At 37.4% G+C, this 23,891-nt stretch overlaps 1 protein-coding gene across 8 annotated transcripts in view; it reads left to right on the forward strand.

Moving 5' to 3' along the window:
• The first annotated feature begins 644 nt into the window (after window positions 1-644).
• Window positions 645-23,891, forward strand: part of LOC103137946 (disco-interacting protein 2 homolog C) — an 82,205-nt gene continuing 58,958 nt past the window's right edge. For 5 of the 8 annotated variants that reach the window (XR_001662090.1, XM_016671483.1, XM_016671485.1 and 2 more), the window contains exons 1-5: window positions 11,223-11,367; window positions 13,777-14,091; window positions 19,433-19,525; window positions 21,906-22,073; window positions 23,080-23,199. Coding sequence is in view for 7 of the 8 variants with exons in the window: in XM_016671483.1 (XP_016526969.1) it covers window positions 11,295-11,367; window positions 13,777-14,091; window positions 19,433-19,525; window positions 21,906-22,073; window positions 23,080-23,199 (769 nt within the window). In the remaining variant the exon portion in view is untranslated. Of the gene's footprint in view, window positions 755-3,077; window positions 3,204-5,611; window positions 5,866-11,222; window positions 11,368-13,776; window positions 14,092-19,432; window positions 19,526-20,491; window positions 20,499-21,905; window positions 22,074-23,079; window positions 23,200-23,891 lie in introns of those variants that run through there. The other 3 variants (XM_016671488.1, XM_016671487.1, XM_007551961.2) reach the window with 3 other exon arrangements.

Genomic DNA, 23,891 nt, shown 5'->3' on the forward strand with positions numbered 1-23,891 from the left:
TGATTCCTCTGCTGCCTGGTAGTCATTAAACGCTTGGCTAATCAACTTTTAGCTTCTCTCCCGAGCAACAGCGGCTCTCCGAGGCGCTCTGAGAGCTTTTAATGAAGACGGACGAGGGTGGAAGTGTGAGGCGCGGACGGATGGTCGTAGATCATCAGCAGCTGTGGAGAAGTGGTAGCTGTCAGTTGCAGTTAGGTGGTTATAATCAGACTTATTGATTGGTGTCTGCAAAGGAGTTATTTCTACATCTATGGATGCTTAAGCAAAATATTTGAGGGTATCACCACTAAAATAAACAATAATAAAGTACTGTTGTGTTTTTATAACTGACTGGACATTAATTTGTTTGATATAATTGCATTAGCTTCCAAAGCAATAAGAGTTTAAATTCTTTAAATAGTTTGGTTTCCTGGAGCTGTTGCATTCCTTGTGGGTTTCAGAGGACTTCTAATAGTTCCTCTAATGACTAATCGTGGATCAGAAAGTTTCCACACCTGACACCAACACAGACTGGTTAAACCGTAACCCTGTATTGTACTGATATTTTCAGTTTTTTTTTCTATTTCCACTTTTCAGAGTCTAAAACTTGCCAAATGAATCTGTAAATTCTAATAATGTTCATTATCACACCTGACTGTTCCAGGAATGGATCCCTCCATGGGCCAGGAGAGGAGAACACCAGTCACCCCCTCCTCCTCGTCCCGTTACAACCGCCGGCGGTCGTCGGGCTCCAGGGATGAACGCTACAGATCAGGTAGATAAACATCTGGACTGCTGCTGCTTTCAGATGAGTTATTTCATTGGTTGCTGTTCAATTATCAAACAAACCCAATTGGTCTGACTTTCATAGATTACTCTGATTGAAAACAGAGTAACCGTTTAATGATCTGATAATATGACCTTTTTGTAAAGAGAACCTTTTATGCAAAATTCTAATTTTTCAAATTTTTATGCTTCGTTTTGGATTTATACTGCTTCTAAAAAAACACCCAGCTGTTTATTGCAACAAGTTAGTATTTTATGGCCAGGCCCATTACCTAGCAACCCAAGCTGAGCTCCAGTATGTTTGGTCAGCTGGTTTTACTGCTGTAAGCGCTGTACAATGGCTACTGAAAAAGACATTCTTGTTGTTAGTGCAGGAGACTCTAATTTTGCTTTTCGAAGATGCAGAGCTGTATAATTGCGTGTGGGTTCACAGCCATTTTCACTTGCGAGTGTAAACTTTGTGTTGTGTGGATTTAAAGTGACAAGAGGCTCTTTTCATTCTGAAAGGAGCTCAAAATGTGGTGAGCATGTTTTGTATAGGCCATACGTTGCTAGGTAACGTCACATTCCAGAAGTTTTTGAAAAAACTCATGTTTTACATGAACTTATTGCCAAAAACCAGTTGGGTCTTTTATTTATTTATTATTTCTTTGAAGCACTTGGGTTGTTTTTAGAAGCTGTGGATCTGTCAGTGAATCTCATTCAAAATAAATGGTAAATTAGAGCTGGTGATGTTTTTGGCTTTTATGAAATACCTGCAACACTATTATTTTGAGCTTAGATGCTAAAGATGAGTTTAATCTCAATCTTAATTGGGGACAAAAATCTTTTAGGTATTATATGGAAAGGGAAAATCCAGTGGGACATTTTTAACAACAAACTCACTTCTACGCACTCTGCAGTCAACCTCAGTCAACAACAAGACAATAAAAGTTCAATTGAGATTGAAATTACCTCCCTTCCCCTACAAAAGCACACACACATGCCAAGTAAACACACATCTGAGAGCTGCATTCATCCTAACTAATGTCTCACTTATGTCATTATGGAGCAAACGGTCTCTGTATCGTCTGTCTGTCGTCGTGTTTGCCTTCTGCAGACAACAGGCTCCTCTCAAACAAACCCAGCTGTGGCTAAATCAGAACACTTTATCTCGCTGCTAGAAACACTCATTTACAAAACATCCTCGTCTACTTCTGCCTGAACTTAATCTGGTTGGAAAGCACCAGGCCTCATGGGAGCTGCTGTCAGCCGGGGGATGGTTGTGTACGAAACTGGATGTGAGAAAATGGGAACATGGTGTTGATTGTAAAAGGAATGCTGCTTCATAAAGGCTGGGTCATAAACCCGCTGGTGATTCCTGCAGAAAGCTGGAAGTCTTTTATGTTTACTCTGCCTGGAAAATAACATTTAAATGTTTTGCAATGAACTTCAAGTGAATGTTGTTGGAGAATTTTGGTTTAGATCCTTTGTGGTTGGTAAATTATCGCACGTTTCCATGTTAGACATTCTCATTTTAACAGAGCAATACTCTGTTTTTCTCCTCTTTCAGTTTTGTTTTCATATACGTCATTGTTTTTTAAAATCTGTTGTTTAGATGACATGTTAGGGTCATTGTAGATAGAAAGCAGAAATTTCTGAGCTCAAAAAGTTGTAAATTTGCAAGAAAAATCTCAAATATTGAGAAGAATCTTAAAATCTTCCTTAGAAAAAAATAGAATATTTTTAAGCTAAAAAAATCTCAGAAATGTTCTTTCAAAACAAAAAGAACTTTCTGAGTTCAATAAAATGTAAATTTGCTCTTAAAAAAACATCTGAAAATTTCAGTTTAATCTTAGAAATTTTCTAGAAAGAACTTTGAAATTTCTAACCTCAGAAAGTTGTAAATTTGAAAGAAAACTCAAATATTGAGATTAATATCAGAATAAAAAAAACTTGGACATTTCTGAGCTCTAAAAGTAAAAAATGTGCAAGAAAAAAGCTCTGAAATTTTAAAATTAATATCTGAGATTTTCTAAAGGAAAAAAAAAAGACATTTCTGAGTTCAAAAATTTGTAAATTTGCAAGGACCCCCCATCCCCCCAGAATTTTTCCAATTAATCTTCAAAAATTGTTTTTTTAATTAATTAAAAGTCTTTTTTCTAAGCTCAAAAAGCTGTAAATTTGCAAGAAAAACTCAGAAATATTAAAATTAATATGATAAATCTTCTTGAAAAATCTGTGTCCATTTTGTGCACTAAAGCTGCTAGATTTTTACTTCTTCTATTTGTCCTCTTCACTGTAAAACCAAATTATTGTGAATGTGTTTCCAGATGTGCACACGGAGGCCGTGCAGGCGGCCCTGGCGAAGCATAAGGAAAGAAAAATGGCGGTGCCGATGCCGTCTAAGCGCCGGTCGCTGGTGGTCCAGACCTCCATGGACGCCTACACACCACCAGGTAAAACTAAGCTACCCAAAATTATTCATACGGTTGTGGCTCAAAGTTCACATGGTTGTTGTAGTTTTGGGAGTGGCCCAACCTGAATCTGACAATCGAGGGAGGGAAATAAATATTAGGGTGATGGTTAGGAGGAGTTCCTACCTCAAAGTCAGACCAAAAAATAATTGAATATCGGTGGAAACATGATTAGTGATGATCAGTAAAATTGTTTGATTGCTGTAATGCAAACTAAGATTGTTCCATTCATATTAATGAGTTTAGGCCAGCCAGTTTGAATATGTAAATAAAACTTTTTTGTCAAAACTAAACATGTTTGCATTATTTTGAAGTATCAAATTTGAAAAGGTAGATAGAAATTCAAAATGATCTCAATTTCACAAAAAATGTTTTTTTCGGTGGAGTTTGCTTTTTTCTTTTTTTCAAAAAGAGTTTATGTGCTAACGGGAAATGGAAACATTTACCGAATAAGTTATGATGTAGCAGTTTTTTTTTTCTATTTTGCAAAAACCTAAAATGTTTTGTTCAAAATTCACTTGACAAGTGGATGGAAACACAGCTGTAATACAAAACCTTAAAGTGGCACTATTACTTTATTTTATCTTTATATAATGTCATAATGTCATTCCCTCATCAAAAACAAACCTTACTCCTTGTTGTCATCACTCCTGTTGCTTTGATTTTTTCATTCATGTTTGAGAAATCCTTAAATCTCCATGGCAATCATTCAGCTGTACAAAACACCTGGGTGGACCTAGCCCCGCCTTCTAGGCACAGCTCCTCCCCTACCGAGCTCCTTCAGACTAGCCAGCAGCAATTAGCAAACACTGGGTGTAACTACTGAGCTCATTATTGGAGCTGCTTCTTAGTGAAACAGTGGTAAAAACGTCATTAAAGGGTTAATAGAGGATCCATGTTGGGAAAGTTTCAGGGCGTTGCGTTACAAAGTCAGGTTTCTTTTAAGTCACGTTTGCTATATAAAGCATTTTTATAGCAACTGCAGGTAACAGGAAGTGGACCACACTCACTTATTTAATGCTGATAATGCCACAAAGTATTGAACTTCAGGGCATTTCTTTGCTGCAGAAAACAAGTTTGCAGTTTGTTTTTTGAAAAGCGTCTTCGTCCACTTTGTTGTTCTGATTCGTTCACCGTTAATAAACTCAAACCTGGTGAAGAAAACCTGAGGCTCATTCTGGTTCTTGTTGGAGATCATCAGCTTTTATTTGCCTCAAGATTTATTAACATTCTGCTGGTTTATTTATTTAAAGTTTCTTTGTTCTCGTTTGAGGATTTCGAAGGCCAAATGGAGATGATCCAAAGGCCCTCGGGTCGTATTTTAGTGTTTGTTTTTTTTTAACTATAAAAAAGGAGAAGATTTTCAGCTGCCAGAATTGACTGCAGGCTTCCTGGATCTGTTAAAAGAAGAGACAGTCTTCAGTGAAATGCATCGATCCTTTTCCTTTAAGGGCAGACATTTATGCTCTCAATAGTGCTGCAGATGTTTTTAATTGGCTCATCATGCCAAATAACGTCAGTTATAACATATTTAAATATTTTGGTATCACAGTGACTTCATATCCAGCTCATTCCTGTTTTTTCCTACTTTCATTTACTTACATTACAATTAAAACTCATTGCCTCCTGGTGTAAATCAGCATGAAACAGGATTTTTTTCAGGCAGAAAGTAATATGTAATTTTATGTGATATTAGTGGGAATATTTTACTATTTCATGATTCGATTTAACAACGATTATTTTTGATTCAAAACGATTATTCATAATGATTTTTACTTTACTCTATAGATGTGCAAATGATCCTACTGCAGTTGGTTTTGGAAGACAGAGTGGCACTAATATGAAATGTTAAATATTAATATCAATATTTTAATATTAGACTGAATTATTCCCTCCATGCAGCTTCCATTTTGTTTTTACAGACAGTGGAACAAGTACTTTCTTATTAATATTAATTAATATTTCACTTAAAACAAGCTCTTTCTGAAACGTTACTTGTAAGTTAGTTTTGTCTTTTTTCAAGTGTGTTAATAAATTTCCACTAGAAACAAGACCTTGGTAATATTTTGAGTTTTTGCAGTGTAACAGAAGGAAGTATATTCTGGAAGATTCTTCATTTGAATCCTTTGAAATGTAAAAATATGATGTTTACAGACAGATTTAGACACAATGAACATGTTTCTCCATAAAACTGTGATTCTGTATTTTAGCCACAATCAAAACTGAGAGTAGACGTTTAAATTATTCAATAAAAATGCACCTTTTTAATTTTTTCATTATCTCAGACTTGTGAGTTTTTATCAGACATAAAAAATCAAACTTAGTGGATGACCCAGAGTTGATTAGCATTAGCTTCTCTGATTGTCTCTCTTCCTGTCTCTCTTCCTCAGACACTTCCTCTGGATCGGAGGGCGAAGGTCAGGGCGACGAGGACGTAGGAGACGGAGAGGAAGAGGACGGCGGAGGAGGCGGAGGAACGTCGTCCAGCAGGGAGGGGAGCATCAGCATGGAGCACTGGATCAGCCGGGCGGTCCACTCCTCCACCACCACCACCTCCTCCACCGCCTCCTCCTCCTCCTCCTCCACCCGCAGCGGGGGCAGCGGGGCGGCCGCGGGCCGGCTGGCCGACGTCCTGGCCCAACACGTCCACATCTCCGCCCAGCACCACCTCCGCCACCACCGCCATCATCACCGCCACAAGACAGGTGACGCCTCCGCAGCCGTCAAGGTTTCCACCCCTTAGATCCTGACACATCCTGTAGGAGGTTTCAGTTTCAGATTTGAAGTTTTTGTCATATTTTGTGAGTTTTTGATGAATTCCTGCAGAAGATGAAATCGGTTAAGATGACAGCAAAAAATGAAGCAAATGAGGAAAAAAAACATGTTTAAATTGTATATTTTTTCATTCACACACAAGCCTGTCACGATAAACTCTGCAGGACGATAAATTGATAAATTATTGCGATAAATTGTCAAGTAATATAATGCCAAAAGCAAAATAATGCAAGAGCATTTTTAAAGTTCAAGAAACATTAATTTCTAATAAAATTTAACACTGGTCTGTAAAATAAAACGGCTCCAATTTACGGTAAAATACCAGAATTTTAACGTATAAGTACAGATTTTACTGTATTTCTACCAAATTTTGCGCATAATTGCTGTAAAATCTGTATTTATACAGTTTAATTCTGGCAACCACACTGTAAATTAGAGACTTTTTAAATATCCAATAGAAATAAACAAAAACAAGTAAAATTAAAATTGTCCTTAAGAAAAGGACTAGTTAAGACATTGAAAACATTTTTCAGCCAGTTTTTGAGAAAAGAGAAAAGAAAAGAGAAAACTGATAACTCATACAAATGCTTTAATTTATCATGTTTATCGTGTGATGAATTGATTTTTTGCTTATTGCAACAGGCCTAATGACTCTTAGCCATTTTTGTGTAACTTTATTACCAAAAAAATATTTGTATTTGCTGTGGTCATGAGTTCAAATTCTGACCTGGGAGTTTTGCAAACTAAAGTAATTTAAACCCAAACAAACATTAAACTGCTGTTGATCCTGGTTATCAGACAGTGCAGTAAACTCAGTTAATAAGTCAAGTAATGTTTTTGTGTCGGACCTTTCAGCTACTAGCTGAGAAGACAGAGTAGATGTAGGATTACCACGTTATGTAATCAAACTCTGGTCTGCCTACAAAGTCGGTTTCGGTTCGGTTGAAGTGAACTCTGGTGCGGTTCGAATGCCAATGTGATCACCAAGTGGACCGGAGACCGCTTCTAAAACAGGAAGCAGACTACAGCTCAGGGCATTCTGGGTAAATACAACCAAAACAAACATGCTAGGCTAGCGCTAGCAGGAGAAATGGCTCAACCAAAGACAAAAGAGAAATCCTCCAGCCGCTGAAATCTGCCGCTACAATTTTGTTTAGATTTTGTGAAGAAAGAAGTTGCGTTCAGTGTCTCTTTCTGAGGTTTTCATGTTGTTCCTTCAGTGGTTCCTGCTGCAGCGCCCCCACAGGCAAGGAGGGGAACAGCTTTTTAATTAATTTGGTTTGTTTGACTCAGTGCAGTGAGAAAGAGAATCTCAGCAGCTGAAAATGCATCAAATTTAGCAAAGTGGGTCCCCAATCCAACCGAACCTACAGGACTATCAAGTGGGTACAGACCATAAAAATTAAATAATATTTTAGTGTAATTCTTAGTGAGATAACACAGGAACATATTGCCAGAATGTCAGTCTTCTTGCAAGTGTTCACTTAAAGTTTGTCCCATTCCTCCTGAAAGAACTCATTTATATCAGATTAAACTTAAATGACACCAAAGATTTTGATGAACCCAAAAAGTTAATTTTAATTTGTAGTTTCCAAGTTTAAATCTGCCCTTGAATTACAGAGTGAACCCGTTCAGTCGGTGCACTCTTGTGGTAAATTGATATTCTTTCCACTTTCCGGCTCAGAATAATAAACTGGCCATTTTCATGTTGTTTTTTACCGGAGTTAAAACCCATCAGGACGTTTTGAAGGTCTCGGTTTCGCAGCAGCCTCCCTCCAGGTTATTTTTAGCTGTTTGCAGTCGAGCTTTCTAATAAAAGTGAGTGGATCTGCTTTCATGAGGGAGTTGGGTGGGCTTACTGTTCAGGCTTTTATGTTTATTGGTGTTAACTGGGAGTGTTGGATGGGAACTGGTATTTATGTCCCTGTGTACAGGGTGTAAATGCAGGTTTAACAGTGAGCCTGCTTCCTGTTTGATCGAAACGCTCCAGTTTGTGACGTCACACATTAGAATAATGTTATTTCTCAGTGAAAACAGACTCAAAACATCTGATGTAGTATTTAAACAAGAAAGCACTTCAGCTGCATGTTTTCCTTCTTTTATATCTGTGTTGACAATAACGTTTTGGACAAATTCATCCTTCTTTCATATGTCTAAATCCACTTTTAACTCTGAAAATTACCATTCCAGATTGTGTTGAATGCTGGGATGTGTTCATATAGTGCCTTAACAAAATATTCACACCTCTTGAACTCTTTGCACATTTTGTTACAGTGGAATATCAGCTGTTCAAATTTTTTTCCTAACATAACTCTAAATTATTTGCTGAAAATTTGTCTATTTTTGGATTCTTTTGTAAATATTTGAAGAAAAATGCAGCTTAGGAAGCTTTAATACGTAGCAGCAATGCTACTTGCCATTGGTTGGCGTTTCGCAAAACAGCCAATCCTGGAGCCCCATTCATTTTCTTGATGCTGATTGGCTGAACCCCAAAACGCCGAGATATGGAAGACTGTTAGTGCTAAGATTGTTTCCTCTGTGCGAACTGATGCATTATGAGGTTTATCTGGTGTTTGAACTATTAAAACAGGCGTTTTTTAGGGTTAGGTGCTTTTTTATTAGCTTCTGCTAATTAGAATATTGGTTTAGCGCATTAGCATTATCTTACTCTAAGTTTAAGTTAGTGCAGGTGCCCTAAAAGTGATAGAACACCTTGTTTATCTTTCACTTCACAATAATGGTCTACCACATCATACAATTGGAAATTCTTGGTTGTAATATTTTTAAATAAGAGAAAGTTTAAGGGTTATTGCTTTTGCAAGTCCCTGTATTGAAGGGTTTTACTAAACTGTTAGCTTTTCGCTTGCCACCAGAAAACAGAAGGGCAGAAAATGATTTCAGGGCAGGTATAAATTGCCCTGCAGCGGCTCCATAGCTCCTGTTGCCACCTTTTTCCTGTCTCTTGCTGTGGCAGCGTCATGACTAAACACGCTGGCAGACGTTTGCTTGTTGTCACGCCGGCGCGGTCGGTCTCCAGCTCTGGAGATACTGCACAGAGCTTCCTGCCAGCTCCACCCCGCCAGCATGCGGTGGTGGTTCTGCGCACGCCGTTCGTTTGCTGGTGTCTGTGTTTGTTTGGAGCTCATTCCCGCTGATTTCCTGCGTCACTCTTCCCTGCTGGCTGAAATTAGTGGAAAGTTGTTTCCAGGGAGGCAGAAGCAGCAGAAAAGCATCGAGACCTTGACGTAAAAGCACTCAGCCGACCTCGGATAAATGAAACAAGAAAAACAGGTGGTGAGATGGGACTTAGAGACTAGTTGAGTTAAAAACACTGCAAAAAAAACAAAGCCTTACCAAGTATTTGTAATCTATTTTATAGTGAAAATCTCTTATTTTAATTATATTTTAATCGTGCCAACATACAAGTAACATCTGCAAGAAATAGGCAAATGATTTAAGCTAATAATAACTTGATATTGGCAATTATTTCACTTAAGATATTTCCACCATGAAATAATCTGCCAGTGGACCCAGTACATTTTCATCAATATCAAGGATTTATTTACCTAAACTAAACTCCTATATCTTGTTGAAAGGTTGTCTATAACTTAATTTTGTTTTATTTAAAAATATTTTAAGATATTTGCACAATAACTAGATCAAAAAATGTGGTAAAATTTTGTTTTTGCAGTAAATCTGTTAAAATATCAACAAATAGCATTCAGTGACTTCTCTTTACATGGATGTAATTTGGGATTATACAGATATTTGATTGATAAAACATTTTAGTTTTCATGCATCCCCGATGAGTCGGCAACTTTTACAATCCAGAGACATTTTGGGCCTCAGTCCATTTAAATGAAACACGTTCAGACCCACAAATGTTTTGAAAAAGGCTATTTATAATTAATTATTATAAGTATCTAGGAAATCTATTTTTTAAATAACCACTGTTTTATTTCTGTTTTGAGAAATAACATCCACTATGTTAAAAAATGCACAGTTTCCATCTTAATGACAAAAATAAATCTAAAAATACTTATTTTGTAGAAAGTGAGTTTTATCTTTCCATTATTTGTTGTTATACGTTTCAAAACATTAGTTCAGTCTGTGTTATCTTTAGCCAAATTTATTAAGAGTCATTTTATAAGGTCCAAAGAGCCACTTGTTCAAATTAAACAGTTTTAGATGAGCCAGAAATAATCCGGTTGTTTTTGTTGGAGGTTATTTCTGTTCACCTTTGACTCTGTCATGACCGGAGATAATTTAGAGCTGATTTTTAAATGTTCAGGCCTTTTCTGAAGGTTTTAAGATGTGTTTGAGTTATAACCGGTGTTATATCTGAAGTTATGGAGGTCTTCTACCTGTCCACTCCCTCACATCCGGCCCGCTCTGTCTCAGATCTTGGAGCTTTAATTTGTGGCTTCAGCTGAGGGAACGGCTTTACTGCAAAGTGCTGATGAATGACTCAAGGTTCGGCGTTATTTATGTTCTGATGGACGGCTGTTTTACTGTTGGAGTGAAGCTCTGGCAGCTCTGGGTTTTTATTATCCAGCTTCAAATGTTTCTCCTTCAGAACTGCAGAAACATGGAATCCAAGCCTCAAAATGTAATCTTTAACTTGTTTTGTTTTCTGAGATAATTTTCATTACAGAGGATTTTCTCTTNAAAATCTCAGAAATGTTCTTTCAAAACAAAAAGAACTTTCTGAGTTCAATAAGATGTAAATTTGCCCTTAAAAAAACATCTGAAAATTTCAGTTTAATCTTAGAAATTTTCTAGAAAGAACTTTGAAATTTCTAACCTCAGAAAGTTGTAAATTTGAAAGAAAACTCAAATATTGAGATTAATATCAGAATAAAAAAAACTTGGACATTTCTGAGCTCTAAAAGTAAAAAATGTGCAAGAAAAAAGCTCTGAAATTTTAAAATTAATATCTGAGATTTTCTAAAGGAAAAAAAAAAGACATTTCTGAGTTCAAAAATTTGTAAATTTGCAAGGACCCCCCATCCCCCCAGAATTTTTCCAATTAATCTTCAAAAATTGTTTTTTTAATTAATTAAAAGTCTTTTTTCTAAGCTCAAAAAGCTGTAAATTTGCAAGAAAAACTCAGAAATATTAAAATTAATATGATAAATCTTCTTGAAAAATCTGAGTCCATTTTGTCTACTAAAGCTGCCAGATTTTTACTTCTTCTATTTGTCCTCTTCACTGTAAAACCAAATTATTGTGAATGTGTTTCCAGATGTGCACACGGAGGCCGTGCAGGCGGCCCTGGCGAAGCATAAGGAAAGAAAAATGGCGGTGCCGATGCCGTCTAAGCGCCGGTCGCTGGTGGTCCAGACCTCCATGGACGCCTACACACCACCAGGTAAAACTAAGCTACCCAAAATTATTCATACAGTTGTGGCCCAAAGTTCACATGGTTGTTGTAGTTTTGGGAGTGGCCCAACCTGAATCTGACAATCGAGGGAGGGAAATAAATATTAGGGTGATGGTTAGGAGGAGTTCCTACCTCAAAGTCAGACCAAAAAATAATTGAATATCGGTGGAAACATGATTAGTGATGATCAGTAAAATTGTTTGATTGCTGTAATGCAAACTAAGATTGTTCCATTCATATTAATGAGTTTAGGCCAGCCAGTTTGAATATGTAAATAAAACTTTTTTGTCAAAACTAAACATGTTTGCATTATTTTGAAGTATCAAATTTGAAAAGGTAGATAGAAATTCAAAATGATCTCAATTTCACAAAAAATGTTTTTTTCGGTGGAGTTTGCTTTTTTCTTTTTTTCAAAAAGAGTTTATGTGCTAAAGGGGAGATGGAAACATTTACCGAATAAGTTATGATGTAGCAGTTTTTTTTTTCTATTTTGCAAAAACCTAAAATGTTTTGTTCAAAATTCACTTGACAAGTGGATGGAAACACAGCTGTAATACAAAACCTTAAAGTGGCACTATTACTTTATTTTATCTTTATATAATGTCATAATGTCATTCCCTCATCAAAAACAAACCTTACTCCTTGTTGTCATCACTCCTGTTGCTTTGATTTTTTCATTCATGTTTGAGAAATCCTTAAATCTCCATGGCAATCATTCAGCTGTACAAAACACCTGGGTGGACCTAGCCCCGCCTTCTAGGCACAGCTCCTCCCCTACCGAGCTCCTTCAGACTAGCCAGCAGCAATTAGCAAACACTTGGTGTAACTGCTGAGCTCATTATTGGAGCTGCTTCTTAGTGAAACGGTGGTAAAAACGTCATTAAAGGGTTAATAGAGGATCCATGTTGGGAAAGTTTCAGGGCGTTGCGTTACAAAGTCAGGTTTCTTTTAAGTCACGTTTGCTATATAAAGCATTTTTATAGCAACTGCAGGTAACAGGAAGTGGACCACACTCACTTATTTAATGCTGATAATGCCACAAAGTATTGAACTTCAGGGCATTTCTTTGCTGCAGAAAACAAGTTTGCAGTTTGTTTTTTGAAAAGCGTCTTCGTCCACTTTGTTCTTCTGATTCGTTCACCGTTAATAAACTCAAACCTGGTGAAGAAAACCTGAGGCTCATTCTGGTTCTTGTTGGAGATCATCAGCTTTTATTTGCCTCAAGATTTATTAACATTCTGCTGGTTTATTTATTTAAAGTTTCTTTGTTCTCGTTTGAGGATTTCGAAGGCCAAATGGAGATGATCCAAAGGCCCTCGGGTCGTATTTTAGTGTTTGTTTTTTTTTAACTATAAAAAAGGAGAAGATTTTCAGCTGCCAGAATTGACTGCAGGCTTCCTGGATCTGTTAAAAGAAGAGACAGTCTTCAGTGAAATGCATCGATCCTTTTCCTTTAAGGGCAGACATTTATGCTCTCAATAGTGCTGCAGATGTTTTTAATTGGCTCATCATGCCAAATAACGTCAGTTATAACATATTTAAATATTTTGGTATCACAGTGACTTCATATCCAGCTCATTCCTGTTTTTTCCTACTTTCATTTACTTACATTACAATTAAAACTCATTGCCTCCTGGTGTAAATCAGCATGAAACAGGATTTTTTTCAGGCAGAAAGTAATATGTAATTTTATGTGATATTAGTGGGAATATTTTACTATTTCATGATTCGATTTAACAACGATTATTTTTGATTCAAAACGATTATTCATAATGATTTTTACTTTACTCTATAGATGTGCAAATGATCCTACTGCAGTTGGTTTTGGAAGACAGAGTGGCACTAATATGAAATGTTAAATATTAATATCAATATTTTAATATTAGACTGAATTATTCCCTCCATGCAGCTTCCATTTTGTTTTTACAGACAGTGGAACAAGTACTTTCTTATTAATATTAATTAATATTTCACTTAAAACAAGCTCTTTCTGAAACGTTACTTGTAAGTTAGTTTTGTCTTTTTTCAAGTGTGTTAATAAATTTCCACTAGAAACAAGACCTTGGTAATATTTTGAGTTTTTGCAGTGTAACAGAAGGAAGTATATTCTGGAAGATTCTTCATTTGAATCCTTTGAAATGTAAAAATATGATGTTTACAGACAGATTTAGACACAATGAACATGTTTCTCCATAAAACTGTGATTCTGTATTTTAGCCACAATCAAAACTGAGAGTAGACGTTTAAATTATTCAATAAAAATGCACCTTTTTAATTTTTTCATTATCTCAGACTTGTGAGTTTTTATCAGACATAAAAAATCAAACTTAGTGGATGACCCAGAGTTGATTAGCATTAGCTTCTCTGATTGTCTCTCTTCCTGTCTCTCTTCCTCAGACACTTCCTCTGGATCGGAGGGCGAAGGTCAGGGCGACGAGGACGTAGGAGACGGAGAGGAAGAGGACGGCGGAGGAGGCGGAGGAACGTCGTCCAGCAGGGAGGGGAGCATCAGCATGGAGCACTGGATCAGCCGGGCGGTCCACTCCTCCACCACCACCACCTCCTCCACCGCCTCCTCCTCCTCCTCCTCCACCCGCAGCGGGGGCAGCGGGGCGGCCGCGGGCCGGCTGGCCGACGTCCTGGCCCAACACGTCCACATCTCCGCCCAGCACCACCTCCGCCACCACCGCCATCATCACCGCCACAAGACAGGTGACGCCTCCGCAGCCGTCAAGGTTTCCACCCCTTAGATCCTGACACATCCTGTAGGAGGTTTCAGTTTCAGATTTGAAGTTTTTGTCATATTTTGTGAGTTTTTGATGAATTCCTGCAGAAGATGAAATCGGTTAAGATGACAGCAAAAAATGAAGCAAATGAGGAAAAAAAACATGTTTAAATTGTATATTTTTTCATTCACACACAAGCCTGTCACGATAAACTCTGCAGGACGATAAATTGATAAATTATTGCGATAAATTGTCAAGTAATATAATGCCAAAAGCAAAATAATGCAAGAGCATTTTTAAAGTTCAAGAAACATTAATTTCTAATAAAATTTAACACTGGTCTGTAAAATAAAACGGCTCCAATTTACGGTAAAATACCAGAATTTTAACGTATAAGTACAGATTTTACTGTATTTCTACCAAATTTTGCGCATAATTGCTGTAAAATCTGTATTTATACAGTTTAATTCTGGCAACCACACTGTAAATTAGAGACTTTTTAAATATCCAATAGAAATAAACAAAAACAAGTAAAATTAAAATTGTCCTTAAGAAAAGGACTAGTTAAGACATTGAAAACATTTTTCAGCCAGTTTTTGAGAAAAGAGAAAAGAAAAGAGAAAACTGATAACTCATACAAATGCTTTAATTTATCATGTTTATCGTGTGATGAATTGATTTTTTGCTTATTGCAACAGGCCTAATGACTCTTAGCCATTTTTGTGTAACTTTATTACCAAAAAAATATTTGTATTTGCTGTGGTCATGAGTTCAAATTCTGACCTGGGAGTTTTGCAAACTAAAGTAATTTAAACCCAAACAAACATTAAACTGCTGTTGATCCTGGTTATCAGACAGTGCAGTAAACTCAGTTAATAAGTCAAGTAATGTTTTTGTGTCGGACCTTTCAGCTACTAGCTGAGAAGACAGAGTAGATGTAGGATTACCACGTTATGTAATCAAACTCTGGTCTGCCTACAAAGTCGGTTTCGGTTCGGTTGAAGTGAACTCTGGTGCGGTTCGAATGCCAATGTGATCACCAAGTGGACCGGAGACCGCTTCTAAAACAGGAAGCAGACTACAGCTCAGGGCATTCTGGGTAAATACAACCAAAACAAACATGCTAGGCTAGCGCTAGCAGGAGAAATGGCTCAACCAAAGACAAAAGAGAAATCCTCCAGCCGCTGAAATCTGCCGCTACAATTTTGTTTAGATTTTGTGAAGAAAGAAGTTGCGTTCAGTGTCTCTTTCTGAGGTTTTCATGTTGTTCCTTCAGTGGTTCCTGCTGCAGCGCCCCCACAGGCAAGGAGGGGAACAGCTTTTTAATTAATTTGGTTTGTTTGACTCAGTGCAGTGAGAAAGAGAATCTCAGCAGCTGAAAATGCATCAAATTTAGCAAAGTGGGTCCCCAATCCAACCGAACCTACAGGACTATCAAGTGGGTACAGACCATAAAAATTAAATAATATTTTAGTGTAATTCTTAGTGAGATAACACAGGAACATATTGCCAGAATGTCAGTCTTCTTGCAAGTGTTCACTTAAAGTTTGTCCCATTCCTCCTGAAAGAACTCATTTATATCAGATTAAACTTAAATGACACCAAAGATTTTGATGAACCCAAAAAGTTAATTTTAATTTGTAGTTTCCAAGTTTAAATCTGCCCTTGAATTACAGAGTGAACCCGTTCAGTCGGTGCACTCTTGTGGTAAATTGATATTCTTTCCACTTTCCGGCTCAGAATAATAAACTGGCCATTTTCATGTTGTTTTTTACCGGAGTTAAAACCCATCAGGACGTTTTGAAGGTCTCGGTTTCGCAGCAGCCTCCCTCCAGGTTATTTTTAGCTGTTTGCAGTCGAGCTTTCTAATAAAAGTGAGTGGATCTGCTTTCATGAGGGAGTTGGGTGGGCTTACTGTTCAGGCTTTTATGTTTATTGGTGTTAACTGGGAGTGTTGGATGGGAACTGGTATTTATGTCCCTGTGTACAGGGTGTAAATGCAGGTTTAACAGTGAGCCTGCTTCCTGTTTGATCGAAACGCTCCAGTTTGTGACGTCACACATTAGAATAATGTTATTTCTCAGTGAAAACAGACTCAAAACATCTGATGTAGTATTTAAACAAGAAAGCACTTCAGCTGCATGTTTTCCTTCTTTTATATCTGTGTTGACAATAACGTTTTGGACAAATTCATCCTTCTTTCATATGTCTAAATCCACTTTTAACTCTGAAAATTACCATTCCAGATTGTGTTGAATGCTGGGATGTGTTCATATAGTGCCTTAACAAAATATTCACACCTCTTGAACTCTTTGCACATTTTGTTACAGTGGAATATCAGCTGTTCAAATTTTTTTCCTAACATAACTCTAAATTATTTGCTGAAAATTTGTCTATTTTTGGATTCTTTTGTAAATATTTGAAGAAAAATGCAGCTTAGGAAGCTTTAATACGTAGCAGCAATGCTACTTGCCATTGGTTGGCGTTTCGCAAAACAGCCAATCCTGGAGCCCCATTCATTTTCTTGATGCTGATTGGCTGAACCCCAAAACGCCGAGATATGGAAGACTGTTAGTGCTAAGATTGTTTCCTCTGTGCGAACTGATGCATTATGAGGTTTATCTGGTGTTTGAACTATTAAAACAGGCGTTTTTTAGGGTTAGGTGCTTTTTTATTAGCTTCTGCTAATTAGAATATTGGTTTAGCGCATTAGCATTATCTTACTCTAAGTTTAAGTTAGTGCAGGTGCCCTAAAAATGATAGAACACCTTGTTTATCTTTCACTTCACAATAATGGTCTACCACATCATACAATTGGAAATTCTTGGTTGTAATATTTTTAAATAAGAGAAAGTTTAAGGGTTATTGCTTTTGCAAGTCCCTGTATTGAAGGGTTTTACTAAACTGTTAGCTTTTCGCTTGCCACCAGAAAACAGAAGGGCAGAAAATGATTTCAGGGCAGGTATAAATTGCCCCGCAGCGGCTCCATAGCTCCTGTTGCCACCTTTTTCCTGTCTCTTGCTGTGGCAGCGTCATGACTAAACACGCTGGCAGACGTTTGCTTGTTGTCACGCCGGCGCGGTCGGTCTCCAGCTCTGGAGATACTGCACAGAGCTTCCTGCCAGCTCCACCCCGCCAGCATGCGGTGGTGGTTCTGCGCACGCCGTTCGTTTGCTGGTGTCTGTGTTTGTTTGGAGCTCATTCCCGCTGATTTCCTGCGTCACTCTTCCCTGCTGGCTGAAATTAGTGGAAAGTTGTTTCCAGGGAGGCAGAAGCAGCAGAAAAGCATCGAGACCTTGACGTAAAAGCACTCAGCCGACCTCGGATAAATGAAACAGGAAAAACAGGCGGTGAGATGGGACTTAGAGACTAGTTGAGTTAAAAACACTGCAAAAAAAACAAAGCCTTACCAAGTATTTGTAATCTATTTTATAGTGAAAATCTCTTATTTTAATTATATTTTAATCGTGCCAACATACAAGTAACATCTGCAAGAAATAGGCAAATGATTTAAGCTAATAATAACTTGATATTGGCAATCGTTTCACTTAACAAGATATTTCCACCATGAAATAATCTGCCAGTGGACCCAGTACATTTTCATCAATATCAAGGATTTATTTACCTAAACTAAACTCCTATATCTTGTTGAAAGGTTGTCTATAACTTAATTTTGTTTTATTTAAAAATATTTTAAGATATTTGCACAATAACTAGATCAAAAAATGTGGTAAAATTTTGTTTTTGCAGTAAATCTGTTAAAATATCAACAAATAGCATTCAGTGACTTCTCTTTACATGGATGTAATTTGGGATTATACAGATATTTGATTGATAAAACATTTTAGTTTTCATGCATCCCCGATGAGTCGGCAACTTTTACAATCCAGAGACATTTTGGGCCTCAGTCCATTTAAATGAAACACGTTCAGAGCCACAGATGTTTTGAAAAAGGCTATTTATAATTAATTATTATAAGTATCTAGGAAATCTATTTTTTAAATAACCACTGTTTTATTTCTATTTTGAGAAATAACATCCACTATGTTAAAAAATGCACAGTTTCCATCTTAATGACAAAAATAAATCTAAAAATACTTATTTTGTAGAAAGTGAGTTTTATCTTTCCATTATTTGTTGTTATACGTTTCAAAACATTAGTTCAGTCTGTGTTATCTTTAGCCAAATTTATTAAGAGTCATTTTATAAGGTCTAAAGAGCCACTTGTTCAAATTAAACAGTTTTAGATGAGCCAGAAATAATCCGGTTGTTTTTGTTGGAGGTTATTTCTGTTCACCTTTGACTCTGTCATGACCGGAGATAATTTAGAGCTGATTTTTAAATGTTCAGGCCTTTTCTGAAGGTTTTAAGATGTGTTTGAGTTATAACCGGTGTTATATCTGAAGTTATGGAGGTCTTCTACCTGTCCACTCCCTCACATCCGGCCCGCTCTGTCTCAGATCTTGGAGCTTTAATTTGTGGCTTCAGCTGAGGGAACGGCTTTACTGCAAAGTGCTGATGAATGACTCAAGGTTCGGCGTTATTTATGTTCTGATGGACGGCTGTTTTACTGTTGGAGTGAAGCTCTGGCAGCTCCGGGGTTTTATTATCCAGCTTCAAATGTTTCTCCTTCAGAACTGCAGAAACATGGAATCCAAGCCTCAAAATGTAATCTTTAACTTGTTTTGTTTTCTGAGATAATTTTCATTACAGAGGATTTTCTCTTCGCAGAATCCAGATGTGTTGAGATGTTCTGCTTTTCATTTCCATGTTTTAGGTCAAAGCTGGAGGACACGGTTGTCCAAAGGGCGGCCCGTGGGCCTTTTGTGGCCCCTAGACTGACTTTTTGTGGTCCCAAACTGCAATTCAAAAATTATACAAATTTGGCCCGTTGATGCAGATAGAGACTTTTTAATTCGTAATTAGAGTAAAAATTATTACCAACATAATTTTCTTAGACAGGAAAATGTAAAGTGCAACACAAAGCATTTTTGTGTTTTTATCACCAAGTTTTAACAAAATTAAGACCAAGTTTATCCAGACTTTTACTGAAAAGCCAAATTTTCTGCACCCGAATCAGCTTTTATTCTTGCTTAAATTTGGCTAAATCTGTTATAAACGTTTTGAAACAAAGTGACCCAAATCCTGTCCTTATTGCTGGAAGTAAATGTATTCTATGAAGACCAAAAGAAACTGAAAAACAGATGCTTTTTGTTTTAATACAGCAAAAATGCTAAATCTGCTGCGGTAACTATGAGCGGTCAGTGTCTTACTGAACGGCTCTGCTGGCGCCTAGTTTCAAGGTTCCCTCCGCTCTTGTTCTTCAGGCCTTTTAAGCCACCTCTCCTTGAGGAAGAGGAGGAGGAAGGCAGAGCCGGCTGGTTTGGTACAGAACGGAAACTCTGAGCCTCGGCGCTCCGGTAAGTCTGAGATCGGAGAATTTTCCAGCCGATCTCCTGCCATCCTTTGGCGCCGATATGGATGTCGTATTTCCCGTTTTGCTGCTCAGTTTCCCCTTCCACCCTGATGGTTGTTTCCTGAATCCCTTAGCTTGTAGCTGTGTTAGCGTGGAAGCGCTAATTTCAATGCTAATTCCAATAGCATTGAGCTGCTGATGCATGAAAGTAAATAAAAGCTGTGAATTGTTGATAAAGATCAACAATGTTTTGAAGGCGTTTAAAAACCCAGCTCGCAGTTTCCCTCGTTGTTTTCTTCTGTTTGGTGTTTATTGATTTGAGTGTTTCTGCAGCATGTTTATGTTTTCAGAGCAGCTTCATCTCAAATCTGATGTTGGAGGAATGAAGACTGTTTTCCTGCTGTGTGTCTCTGTTACTTAAAATTATTTAGATTAAGTAAAAAAAATACATACATAGTTTCTATGGCAACTAAAATGACAAAAATTGTAATGAAATGGACTAACTTATCAAGGTTTCTCTGCACTCTCTCTAACTGAGGCAGGTTGAATCTGTCTTTGGGAGACGGACTGGCTTATTGGTATTCCTGCAGTGAACCAGGCGTTCCTCATCTTCATCCTCAGCTGACTCTCATCTTCGTCTCCCAGTCGTCTGACGAGGTCGTTGGAGTTGCACAAGCTCATTTCCAGACAGACGAACTGCGCCTGACTTTCCGTCCAACAGCCCAGATGTTGGAGAGGCTGAATGTGCAACGCGCTGCAGTAATTAGCATGCCCGTCCTGCATGCAGCGCCGTTATTATTCAGCGCAGGTCCAGACGAGATGTTCTGTTCGTCTGGCCGTCTACGGCACGCTGCGTCATTGCCAGCAGACTCCCGTCTTGTTTTCGGGACTTTTTTACGACCGGTCGGATCGGTTTGGGCTCAGATTTCAGCCATCTGAACAAACAGGGATGAGCTGAACTTCCTGAAAGCATCTCAGTGTTTTTTAAGCCTCAAGAAGGGCTAAATATTGTTTAATTTTAAACATTTCCATTTTGAAATTGCTTTTTTGTGTCACCATAAGAAACAGTTGTCAATATTTAACCAGAAATAGGCTAAAATATTAGCAGCAAGTCTTATTTTCTTTTTTACCTTATAAATGTTGCTTCATTTCTATGAATCTTTACTACCTTGAACATGTTTTATGTTCATTTTTCTGTTTCAGGGAAGTGAAAAGATGAAGGGAGAGTTTGCATATAAATCAGTAGAAACTGAAGATTCCTGTGAAACTCTAATCTGAGATTTTGAAGTAAAGACATGAGTGTTGGTTATATTTTTCTCTCTAATTCTGAATCACATGTGAGAAATAAGATTAAAAGCCGGATTGTGTCTGAGAAAGATATAAGAAATTAAATTTTACTCTCCAGGGATCCATTACCATCAATTAAAGATATTTTTCTCATATTTAATTTAGTGCCAAATATTAACCACAGTTCACCGTTGTAATAACGTGTGAGGAAATTTTAATGCAGCCGCAACATAAACACTCCAGTTTGCTGAATATCTCTCCGTCTTTTGCAGATAAAATTCACATTTTCACTCATTTCAGTTTAGATTCATCTCGTCACAGTCCGTCTGGGAGCGGCGTCCGGCAAAGGGAGGTAAACACCGTTTGATGCCGTTAAACCGCGGTCGAGCTGCATAAAAAAAATAAAACTGACGCACATGTGGAGAGTCTGAGGCTCGCTGGAGCTTTGAAACATCAGAAACAGAAAACGGTTCCTAAATGTGGCAAAAATGGGCTGAATATCGAAGGTCTGAGGAGAAAATTGAGTCTTTTTAGTAGATTTTCAAAGACAGGAGCTGCTGCATTCAGGGAAAGAGTTGGACTGTTGGAAATTAGAGCTTTTATTAGGAAGCTGTTTGGTAAGGTGGATTTTCACTGAATTGAGTTTTTTTCTGCTTTTATTTTGATTTTCTTAATTTAAAATCCGACTTTAGCGGCTTTGACTGGCTGGGATTCGAATATCGAACCTTCTTGCTGTTTGCTTCATTTCAAACCTTTATCCAAAATAAATAAAACAACAGAAACAACAAATAAAATAAGTTATGAAGTCTAACCCTCTGCACCAGACTGAAGACTTTTATCATCGGTTTTGGTAGAAAACAAGAGAGAAAAGAGAAAAACGATGATAATTCAAATGGAAGTTATTCAGTGTGTTTTAATTTATCATTGATTTATTGCTAATTGTAATAAATCTCAATTACAGACCCTGTCTTGATGAGCATTCGCTCAATAAAACAGTTTTTCCCAATTTTCTGTTTAAATTCAGACTTCAGGTTCAGCAGCAGCTTCCTTCATGGCGCAGTGCGGTTGGTTCTGACTCGCTCCAACATCTGTTTCAGAAAACCACTCTGCACCCCCGGATGTGACCGGCTGCACCAACAACACGGCCAACACCACCGCAGACGGGATCCAGGTGGAGCGGGGCCCACCCGGCGGCGGCGGCGGCTCCGCGGCCCAGAGGCAGACGCCCAAATATGGAAACGCCGAGCTGATGGAGACCGGAGACGGTGAGACGGAAAAACCTGCATGGCGTTCATTATTTTTCTTTAAAAACTTTGTTTATCTGACTCACTGGAATGGTTTGTCTTTTTAGACATGTTCAAACTGAAATGAGTCATAAAAATAAAAGAGAGAAATCCAAAGCTGGATTTTACCTGGTAACAATCAGCTAATTACCAGATTTCACTACATTTATTTCAGGCTTTTAATCTCTAATTGTAGAAAAATCATTAAAGACTCTTATTTATTTGGCACTTTATCTTATTGAGATTAATAAACATTTCGGGAATAAAGAATAAGTCTGGAGTGTAAGTGAGGAGGTTTCAGTTTGTTTTTTAACTTCATTTAAAAATCCATGTTGGTAAAATAGGAGTAGCTTTTTTTCCTAGAGTAAATAAAATCTGTTTAAATTAACCGTGTTTGGGGAAAACAAAACATTTTTAGAACTACATTAGCATTGTTTTACAGAACAGGATTAGGGCATCTGGGAAAAAGGAGAATTCTGACTTTAATCTTAGAATTGTGACATTATTCTCAAAATTATTTTTTTAAATTTGATAATTGTGACTTTAATATCAGAATTTGTCTTGAATTATGACATTAAATCTCAGAGTAATCTGTAATCTCAGAATTATGATTTTTGTTTTTGTTTTAAATCCCTCTACTTCCTGTCGTCTTTTTTGTGGTTTCCAGCAGTAGCAACATCAGGTTGTTAATCATGTGACTCTCATGATGCAAAAAAGAGTTTTCATTGCAGTTTTGCAAAATAAATAAAAAAAAAAAAAAACTTGTGATCAACTATTTTTTTTCCAAAATTGTCCATTGTTTCCATAAAGCAAATTTATTTTCAAAATAACAAATTGCGTAATTCTGTGGCCAATAGAAACACACCTGCAGCCTCAGCCTTTAATCTCATTTTGATCCTCTGGTTGTTCTGCTTCGTTTGCTATGATTTGAGGTAAAACTCCAGGAAATCTCAGATTAAACCTCGATTAAGCTGTTTTTGCTCTGCAGGTGTTCCAGTCAGCAGCAGAGTTTCAGCCAAGATCCAGCAGCTGGTCAACACGCTGAAGAGACCCAAACGGCCGCCGCTCAGGGAGTTCTTCGTCGATGACTTTGAGGAGCTCCTGGAGGGTAAAAAGAAAATATTTAAAAAATCTAACCCCAGATTGGGATTTACTTCCTTTTTTCTTTCATTTTGTTTTACAACCAGCATTTGTTTTACCTCATGAAGCCGAAAAATACTTAATTCAGACAAAATCGCCACATTCCCTGGACAAGGCCGAGCCACGCTGATGAATATTTCCTTCTGCTTTCAGTATCAAACGCTGCAGAACCAGAAGTTAATTAATAATTTAAGCATGAATAGTAAATGTTTGGCTCAGTGCATTGTTAAAATTCATCACCATGGATGAAACATGTTGTTTTCATTAAAATGCTGAGTTTGCACTTTAAGGCCTTAAAAAGCAGGTTAGTTCATTGGATGATTTTCTTTTGCTTTTAATGTATGAACAGACACAAAAGGTGCTGCTGAATTTTCTGAGTTTAATTTGACACAATCAAAGCTCCACATGGCCAGTGGTTGTGTTTAGTTACAGATGGTAGATTGTCTTTGTCTTTGAAAAATAACTTCAGGGACTAATTGGATTGGATCAGTTTGGGAAAGTTTAGAGAAATGAGGAGAATCGTAGAAAAACAGCTACAAATGGCAAGATGATTGGTGGAAACATCTGGACAAGATACACTGCAAAAACACAGTGTCCTACCAACTACTGCAAATTTCTTAGAACACTTTAAATGAGACAAAATAAAGTAACTTCTCAGCA

This window comes from Poecilia formosa, unplaced genomic scaffold, assembly GCF_000485575.1.
Source record: "Poecilia formosa unplaced genomic scaffold, Poecilia_formosa-5.1.2 Scaffold45, whole genome shotgun sequence".
Classification (NCBI taxonomy): Eukaryota; Metazoa; Chordata; class Actinopteri; order Cyprinodontiformes; family Poeciliidae; genus Poecilia; species Poecilia formosa.